A 9,830-nucleotide genomic window follows, 5' to 3' on the forward strand; every position below is an offset into this window, starting at 1 on the left:
ATGTATCTCGAGGGCTACCGTTATCCTCTCTCCGCTTCCTACGGCTGCCATGTACTCCGCTAAGGTGGTGGATATGAAACTCTTCGAGGCACCGGTATCGATGACGGCCTCGACTAGCTCCCCACCCAAGTGGACTAGGGCGTACAGTCGACCGTGATCCTGACGCATGGTTATGGGTGTCTCGGCGCTGGGTTCGGTGGGCTCACCGCGCCTTCTTCTTGGTGAAGCCCTCCGCCGTTTCCCTGACGCCGGCGACAGCATTCGATCGTGCGGACATTGGCTCGACCGCACTCCCAACAGAATATCTTCCGTGCGTTGCGGCATCGCCTGGCATAATGTCCTTCCTGCCCACATCTCCTGCATACGTTGTTGGGGTCGAAGCTCTGGTTTCTGGATAGGTCACGACAATGTGTGTCCGTCGCTGAGCGGTGTGGTGTAACTGGCGGGTGGCGTTGTGTCGTCCGCACCAGTCGGGTGCGATGAGATGGTTCATCCGGTTGAGTGGTGGTCCTCATCGGGTTGTGGCCGGTGACATGCCTTGCCACCTCCCGCCGTGATGTCTCCGTCGTCCGTCTGTGGCCTTCGTGGATACACTCGTACTCTTTCGCGAGCGTGAGTAGTTCAGATAGAGTGGTGAAATCCCGCCGCCGAATGTATAACAAGTAATCGGGGTGACTGTTGCGGAAAATTCTTTCCAAACGCTGCTCGCTGCTATACCCGGCATGTCGCATCAGGTTCTGTATCGCGATTACGTACTCCTTATATTTCTCCCGTGGGTGCTGCCGTCTCTGCCGTATATCGTCCTCGAGGCGTTCGAAATACCGAGTTGGCAGGAAGAAGCGTAGGAAGTCGCGCTTGAAGGTTATCCAGCTACTCCAGTGTTCGTTGTTGTTGCGGTACCAGTGAAGAGCGGTGCCGCACAGCAACTCGGGCATGGTCTTTGGCAGGAGGTCCACGTTCAGGGCGTACACCTCGGCCAGTTCCTCCAGTCGCTCTACAAAAACTAGCGGGTCTCGCCCACCATCATATTTCACTGACCACTTCCTTACCTGGTCGATGATAGGTGCAAACGTGTGGGTTGGTGCTTGATTTGCAGGGTTGGCTGTTCCTGCGTTCGACCCGGCGGTTGTTGTCGGCGGGTGCTGGTGTAGGGGCAGCTGGTGCTGGTACGATGGCACCACCAACTGGCTCCGTGTTGCATTTTCCATGAAATTAGACGTACTCTCCCCACTTTCCTCCGGTGGTACTGGTGTTTTATGCTCATCCTCGTCTTCCGAGGCAGCCTCGTTGTCTCTGTTGGTGATTCCTATCGCCTGGAATTTGGTATGGATCTCTGGGTCGGTGTGCGCCTTAGCCGCCAGTGCCGTTATGCGCTTGCGTATTTCTCGGGCGGTACCCGCGCACTCGATTCCCAATTCCTGTGCGATGGATACTAGTTGCTCCTTGGGTATATCATCTAACCATGCTGTGTTAATCACCTCCGCCATCTTGTTCGTATCAAACATATAATAATTTTCCCTTTACACGTGCACGATTTACCAAGGGTCCCTGCTCGGGCGCCAATTGTAACGAAGCGTTTTATTCGCCCCGCCGCTTCTTCTACAATGCTGGGGTATACTCGCCGTGTCCAGGGTTCGTTACAATAAATTTGTAGTTTNGTTGCTGTGTGATGTTTCGTTGCCATGGTCACAAAGATGCTGTCGTGTGTTGCTACGAGTTGTGTTGCTATGAGTTGTGCTGCTATGAGTTGTGTTGCTTGACTGGCTGTTGTGCGGTGTCGTATTGCCGCTTATGTTGTAGATGTTTGTGTGGGCTGAATTTCATACTGAACATTTAGTCCTCACAATACATTGAAAATAAGCTGAGATAGGGCATTTTCGAATTGGCTGCCGAGATAGATCAATCTTCCACCAAGCATCGATATAGTGTTTTCTAATAGAATGGGACCCAAAATCCAAAATTTCAAAAAAAGTGACATTGTGAACGGTATTTTGAGGGTTAAGTTATTGTTGTTTTAACTTCTCTATAGTTTTCCTACATTACATGGTGATTTATCTTCACGATCCATTGTCCATTATCTCTTTTCTAACCGAAGATCTACGATTTTGAAAAAAACTCGTGTTTTGCCTATAGTGCGGTGCAATAAAATATATAAATTGGTTGCAGCCATATCAATAATATGATAAGAAGATGTGATCATTGGATTTCGGGTCTTAACTCGAATATGGTAGCGACCCATAAGTACGTCCATTAAGTCTACTTCGCCCATGTGTCTATTATATTCCCGTATGATTTGGGGACAGTCCACCTCGAGGTAATTCTTTTGCTTTCGATCATAACAGGCTACCTTTGATTCCTGATAGGATGGGTTTGACCTCAACCCATTTGGCTCGACATGATTAAGCTGGCATTTCAGGGTACTATTTTATATATATATAAGGAAAATTTGAAAGTTAGGGGGGGGATCGAGCCCCCCCCTGCCCCTACCTGGCTACGCCCATGGATGGTGCCTAATTTTTGTGCTACACATCTGCACAAGCGACTTGTTTTTGGTATTGTATGTTGTTGTTGTGGCAGCATACAAGTTCCCCAAAGGGTTTTTGGGGAGTGTTGCTGGAGTGACAGTCCTTGGCCAGATATAAATCTGGGTCATTCCGGTTACGTAGCCCCGACTGTCGTGGGAACGTTTGGTATTGTATCGAACACTTTGGTTCCTTCATCAGCAAGTCCTCTTATACGAAATAAAGGATCGTATCCTGGTTGTCCTCTTTTAATTCGTTGACTTTCATCCTGAAAAGACAGGCACTTCTTTATAAACTTTTTTACAGGCATCGTGTTCTGAATCATTGGAAATGCGTTTTTGCTCCAGTAGCTCTCTAATTTAGGGTATCTATAAAGAGAAATGTACATAAGAATTCCAATATAATACCAAATTTCTTCTGGATTGGTTTTAAAATTTGTATTGATGTTTCCCATATAAGCTGGCAATCAATTGTATTATTTTTTCTGAGAAAAAATAGTTAAACGAATCAATTGCAGTCAACAGCTCTTTTAGTGTTGGTGGCAGTCCGGAGTCTCCCTGAAACGCTACATCATTGACATGCAACTAGATCTGCCTCTTACGCCATGTTATGCTCGAAAATTCTTTTGAATGTTTGTATATTTCATTCAATGCTGAAAAAGAATATGTTTGACTGTTAGAAAGTAAATTTACGTAATAGATACCCCCATTTTAGAGAGGGCATGAACCGCCATTCACAAAAATGCAACCGCCGACCACCTAGGCCCCCTATATCCTACGTTTATACGCACGTATTATTTGCAAATAACTAAATCACGCAAATAAGTATTGATTAGTGGTACTATTTGCAAATAAACGCAAGACGCCGCCATTCTTAGGTCTATTTTCTTTTTCGATGGTCATCTTATTATTCTTCTTCTTTTTTGGCGCTGTAACCACCTAAGCGATTTTGGCCGAGTTCAGCAAAGCACGCCAGTCGTTTCTCCTCTGTGCAAAGTGACGCCAATTGGACACGCCAAGTGAAGCCAAGTCCTTCTCCACCTGATCTTTCCGTCGCAGTGGGGGCCTCCCTCCCTCTGCTACCACCAGCGGTGGATCGTCGGTGTCCATTCGGACGACATGACCAAGCCAGCGGAGCCGCTGTATTTTAATTCGCTGCACTATGTCCATATCGTTGTAAAGCTCATACAGCTCATCGTTCCATCGTCTGCGGTACTCGCCGTCGCCAACGCGTAAAGGCCCGTAAATCTTCCGCAAAATCTTTCTCTCAAACACTCCAAGAGCCGCCTCATCGGATGTTGTCATTGTCCATGCTTCTGCGCCATATACCAGCACGGGCATGATGAGTGACTTATAGAGCGCGGTTTTCGTACGTCGAGAGAGGACTTTACTCCTGAATTGCCTACTCAGTCCAAAGTAGCACTTGTTGGCAAGAGTGATTCTACGTTGGATTTCAATGCTGACATTATTATCGGTGTTAATGCTGGTTCCCAAGTAAACGAAATTCTCTACTTTCTCGAAATTGTAACTGTCAACAGGGACGTGGGTGCCAAGGCGCGAATGTGCTGACTGTTTGTTTGATGACAGGAGATACTTCGTCTTGTCCTCGTTTACCACCAGACCCATTCGCTTGGCTTCCCTATCCAACTTGGAGAAGGCAGAACAGACTTCGCGGTTTTTGTTACCGATGATGTCGATGTCATCGGCATAAGCCAGCAATTGCACGCTCTTGTCATCTTATTGCCTTTATATAATCAAGACGTTGCCATTTTTAACTCATTCATTCATTCATATTATTGCTATTTTATAATCAGGCAATATCAAAAAAAGAAATTTTCACCATCGAATAAACAGTGAGTTAGGTATTTGCAAATCTATATACATATATAATACGCGAAGGCATTTTTTGTACACCATAAAAGATCTGAACCGTTCGTTCGATTTTCAAAAATGGGGTGTCAAATTAAAGCGTTTGGCATGTAGATGTGCAAATTGGTTATATTTTTTCGAAAACGAGTTGCCACCTGTTTAATAATTAAACTCAAGTTTTTTACTAATCAATGCCCTCAGATCCGCACCGTCCGTTCGATTTTCAAAAGTGAGGTACCAAATTAAAGGGCTTAGGGTGTGGATGTTCAAGGTTTTACTTTTTCGGAAAAGTTGCCACCTGTTAAGAAATTAAGCTCAAATTAATTAAAAATTTAAATCAATTATTAAATATGGGTATCAACCGAAATGGGTTTGAAAAGGCTTTATTACTTAACTACGTATAGGAGGGTTGCCACATGTTAAAAAAATGTTATTCAATTTTAATTAAAGGAATTTGGTATCGCTATATGGGTGTCATACAAAAGAGGTTTAAGAAGGTAAAAGTTTGGAAATATTTTGAATAGGGTTGCCACCTATTTGAGAAGTCTAATTGAACTATTTTATACCCAAGTTATATGAAATATTAACGATTGGTGTCAAATGAAAAAGCTTCAAGAAATACTTAGTTTGACAATTTAGAAAATATTTGATGTGTTTGAGGGCTGCCCCAGTTTAAAGGGCTAAACTAAAATATTTAATAAGTTAAATGAATTGCTAACCGATGGTTATCAATGGAAATGGATTTTAAAATCCTTTATTTAAGAACTATATTTAGGAGGGTTGCCACGTGTTTAAAAAATAAATTTCCACTTAATTCATCAGTTACTTGAAATATTTATAACAATGTCAGACGAAAAATATTTAGAGAATAGTTCGAAAATGATGTTTAAGGGGGTTGCCGCCTGTTTTGAAAGTGGTAAGTTACATGAAATTTTAAAATATGGTTATCAAAAGGACGACTGTTAAGAAATCTTTAAATTAAACATTTGGTTTTTTTTGCTGAAAAAAATTAAGCTCAAATTATTTAATAAGTTAAATGGATTGTCAAAAGATGGGTATCAATCGAAATGGGTTTGAAAATAATTTATTTCTAAACTGTATTTAGGAGAGTTGCCATGTGCTTAAACAATTAAATTCAACTTAATTCATCAGTTAATTGAAATATGTTTAACAATTCCAGTCGAAAGATTTTAGTTTGAAAATACTTTTAAAGGGGTTGCCACCTGTTTGAAAAGTCGAATTTGTTTTACTTATACGAAAGATATATAAATGAAATATCGAAATATTAATGTCACACGAAAGAGTTTTAAGAAAGCTATAGGCTGATAATATTTTTAATTAGAGTTGCCATCTATTTTTTTTTAAGGTCATCACATCTGCACCGTTATTTCGAATTTCCAAAATGATAAGTCAAATTAAAGTACTGGGATTCTACATAGATGTGCACAGGTTTTATTTTTTGAAGTTACAGGGAGATTTGAAATTTCATGATATGAAAACCGACACCATGCGAGACCTCTCATCACTGAGAAATGGCTTAGATTAATCATTAGGAATATTATTAGGGGTTTTTGAATAGGGTTTCACCTGTTTAAAAAATTTAATTAAATGTTGGCNCATGATATGAAAACCGACACCATGCGAGACCTCTCATCACTGAGAAATGGCTTAGATTAATCATTAGGAATATTATTAGGGGTTTTTGAATAGGGTTTCACCTGTTTAAAAAATTTAATTAAATGTTGGCGTTTTGACGCCATGCGGGTTCACTAGTTATTTTTATTTGCAAATAGCTTACGTATAAATGTAGTAAATATGTAACAAAATCACAAACCGATACGAATTAGCAGCTAATAGTTATTTACGTTGAACTGTCAAATGACCGAATTAAGAAGAGGCGGGTGGTTAACCCACCGAGCAATTATCCACAATATTTTTGCGAAAAACTACTACGAGTTATGTGCAAAAATACAGTGGATGACGTAAGGGGTTTCGGCCCCGTTTCTTTCGCAACACAGAAAGGAGAATTCTACTTAGTACGGGTTATAATCCCTAAGCGCGGCCAAAGACCGCCTACGCAGAACCTTCGCAAAAATACTGTGGATAATTACTCGTTGGGTTAAACACCCGCCTCTTCTTCATTCGGCTATTTGACAGTTTAACGTAAATAAAGGCGCTGGCCCAATGCAGGCTTGCTTTGCTTGCTTAGCTTTGAAAACTGTCAAAAGTTATTTGGAACATACTAAAACGTATGAAGGGTGGCCAAATGGCCGCTTTGCTTCACTTGCTTTAAGCGCCTCAAAGTTTCAAATAGGCAAATGTTTTATTTGAAAGCGTTTCGTAGGCTTTTGACAAAAAGATATGTTCCCGTTCTAAATCAATTCAAACAAACTGCTGCAGACTTTTATGTACAAAAATTGTCTTACGTAATTTAAAAAAATATATGTATAATATTAGTAATTCAAAGTTTAATAAAAAGTAATCTATGTTTCCATATTTATATTTAAGATGTCGCTGGATAAAGTAAAAAGTTGTTAAGTACAATTTTACAAATTTTACAGGAACTTTGAATACATTATTTTGCGTGTTTAAAGCAAAGCAAAACTCCATATAAATCAGAAGGATTCGTTCTCTGTTAAAAAATTTCGTATTATTTTCAGGGACCGTAACGGTTATAAGTTTTATTATAAAAATCTCTTTTTAATCGTTATTAACTGAGTTTTATTTTTTGCTCGGAAAATAACCGTTACGTTTTAAGTTTTATTCTTTGCTCGGAAAATAATGGTTACGTTTTAAGTTTTATTTTTTGCTCGGAAAATAATGGTTACGTTTTAAGTTTTATTTTTTGCTCGGAAAATATCGTTATTTCTTGAGTTTTATTTTTTGCTCAGAAAATAAAACTTAACTTTTGCGTATGCGTATGCGCTTTTTTGCACTATTTCTTTAGAAATGTGGTTCTCTTTGTTTCTGCCCTGGTATCTGTATTTTCATTACCAACTCCACAGTGGCGTTAAAGGTTCAATGCAGCCGCCCCCTGTCTATTCACGTATGTGCGTATGTCATTTGAGGCTTCATAAAATGTAGACTTATCAACTTTTCACACAAAGCTAGCGATATTTATGACGTCAGTAATTTATGATTAATGATGTCAAATTACTGGTAAGTCGTCTCTTGAAAAATCGATTTTTTTTTTTTAGTTTTTTGTTTCTAATAAATGTACACATAGGTTTAAATGTATGTATGTATAATTATTATCATTTCTTTGAAATGCAAAATTTAATTCACATTCATTTAAAAATAAATCTGAAAAGATTGTTTTGTATTTATTTTTTTTTTAATTTTCTGGAATTTTATGGCAAAATGATTCTTAGTGTAAGGAAACAGATCTTGACTTTTTAACTACACAGCTGGCTGCTTTGACAGCGTTCCAAGCCGCCATTTGGCAAAACGAGTTTTTGAAGTAAATCAAAGCAAATTAAAGTAAGCAAGGCGTGCAAAGCAAGCCTGCAATGGGCCAGCGCCTTAACTCTTAGCTGCAAATTCGTATCGGTTTGTGATTTTGTTACATATTGTTGAAATATTGTTTTTATTATCCCTAAACTATGTATATATGGGTCAATCCATGCAAAATTTACACTAAAAATTTTTTTCCGCTCAAATTATTTTTCTTTGCATTCTTCGGGTAAAATTTGACACGTATTTTTTTATTTTAATTTGACACATACAGTTTCCGACATATATTTTTTTGAACTTTAAGCATGCCAANATGGGCCAGCGCCTTAACTCTTAGCTGCAAATTCGTATCGGTTTGTGATTTTGTTACATATTGTTGAAATATTGTTTTTATTATCCCTAAACTATGTATATATGGGTCAATCCATGCAAAATTTACACTAAAAATTTTTTTCCGCTCAAATTATTTTTCTTTGCATTCTTCGGGTAAAATTTGACACGTATTTTTTTATTTTAATTTGACACATACAGTTTCCGACATATATTTTTTTGAACTTTAAGCATGCCAAAAAATAACTTTTTAATATATGCTCCGCGAAAACAAGCATTTTAATAAAAAACAAACTTAATCATCGTACCATTTATGACTTTTTCTTGGCTTTCATATGAGAAGTCGATACAATTATTTTTTAATACAACAAATTGGATATTAAAAAAATAATAACAAATTAATTTTTTTTTTCAAATTTAGTAATGATTTTTTTTTTTATATTTTATTGAAAACTGTTCTTCAAATACTTATGTAAAGCCTGTAAAAATTTCAGAATGGGTAGTTCAAAATTACGCTTATAATCAAATTTTAAATAAGTGCGAAAGCGCTAAAAACGCGCGCTCTCCTTGGCGTGCACCATCTATCTATGTACTGAATGTAGTTATTTATTTTTTATTAGGGTTCTAATTACGCCCTTCTACAATAATGAATATGAATATCTACATTTTATTTGCTGAGGCACGCCTTTTCCCGGTTTTACAAAGCTTTCTATTTTGAAATCGTTACATCGTGCGTGCCTGATATAGGGCTTGTTCGAGTTGCAATCACAACAGCTGTGTTGCACGATTTCTTAAAGTATCACGTTCGATGTGAAATTGTGGCAACATTGGCAAAAGCATCGCGTTCTAACTGTAAAAAATTCGGAAATTGTTGCGCGCAAAGTCAAGTAAATCGGCATCACAAATTTTTTTGTTTGCACGATTGCCATGGAAGACGAAAGGTGAGCAAAATAGTTTATATTAAAATGTATTATTTTTAATTTATCATATACATATACATTATCTAACAATATTTGTGTTTATTGTATATTTCAGTGAAAACCTGAGCAGCACTTTAAATAAATTGCTAATACGGTGTCGGCTAGATATGGAGCCGGAATTCGTTGCAGGAAAAAAGAAAAAATCGGTCCTCTGGGGCAAAGTCCTGGTGAAAATGAAAGAGGTGAACCCTGAAATCACGCAGTCGAAAGAAGTGATCCAAAGAAAGTTTTTGAACTTGCTGGCGTCATATAAAAGGATCAAAAAGCGGAACAACTCAACTGGGAGGGATGCCACAACATGGGATTTTTATGATGACTTCGATAATGTGTATGGCAGGCGACACTCCATTCAACCTCCAGAGCAAAATCTGCAGTCCTCTCTTCCAGGATTGAGTGAAATAAATGTTAATGAAAATGAGAGTGATTCGGATGGAAGAGACTTTGAAACGAGTGTTGCAAGCACGCCAAGAAAACGCAGTAAGCCTTCAGCAAATGAAACACTTGTATTCTTCAAGGAAGAAGCTGCCAATGAACAAAAGCGCCATGAGGAAGTATTGAAGTTGGAAAAAGAAAAATTGGAAATTGAAAAGGAGAAAATTAAAGCCATGGAGGAGTTGAGAAAAGTGTTAGAGATGAGGACGCGGAACTGAGTCATATAACAAAACTTTATTTTTTTT

The 9,830-nt window shown here is 38.7% G+C and overlaps 3 protein-coding genes across 3 annotated transcripts in view; 2 read left to right on the forward strand and 1 right to left on the reverse strand.

Moving 5' to 3' along the window:
* The window catches only part of LOC108382429 (PI-PLC X domain-containing protein 3), a 166,907-nt gene that overhangs the window by 20,333 nt on the left and 136,744 nt on the right, over window positions 1-9,830 (forward strand). The window lies entirely within an intron of this gene.
* Window positions 52-1,651, reverse strand: LOC108382461 (uncharacterized). The gene is made up of 2 exons (XM_017638832.1): window positions 1,089-1,651; window positions 52-528 (listed from the first exon to the last, which is right to left on the reverse strand). Exons 1-2 carry the CDS (start codon window positions 1,503-1,505, stop codon window positions 490-492), a joined length of 456 nt encoding a protein of 151 aa, XP_017494321.1. The 5' UTR covers window positions 1,506-1,651; the 3' UTR covers window positions 52-489.
* Window positions 9,139-9,830, forward strand: part of LOC108382471 (uncharacterized) — a 3,092-nt gene continuing 2,400 nt past the window's right edge. Inside the window, exon 1 of the mRNA XM_017638841.1 lies at window positions 9,139-9,830. Coding sequence (XP_017494330.1) covers window positions 9,261-9,803 — 543 coding nt within the window. The 5' untranslated portion in view covers window positions 9,139-9,260 and the 3' untranslated portion in view covers window positions 9,804-9,830.

This window comes from Rhagoletis zephyria, unplaced genomic scaffold (assembly GCF_001687245.7).
Source record: "Rhagoletis zephyria isolate East Lansing unplaced genomic scaffold, Rhagoletis_zephyria_1.1 Rzeph_scaffold_00147, whole genome shotgun sequence".
NCBI lineage: Eukaryota > Metazoa > Arthropoda > Insecta > Diptera > Tephritidae > Rhagoletis > Rhagoletis zephyria.

What these genes read in the sequence shown, in the direction of transcription:
- LOC108382461 (XM_017638832.1), bottom strand. Translation starts at nt 1,505, where the DNA reads ATGTTTGATACGAACAAGATGGCGGAGGTGATTAACACAGCATGGTTA. An exon ending in GAACAGCCAACCCTGCAAAT is followed by an intron (nt 529 to 1,088) that starts CAAGCACCAACC and finishes AAGGCATGTCAC; the next exon opens with CGGCCACAACCCGATGAGGA.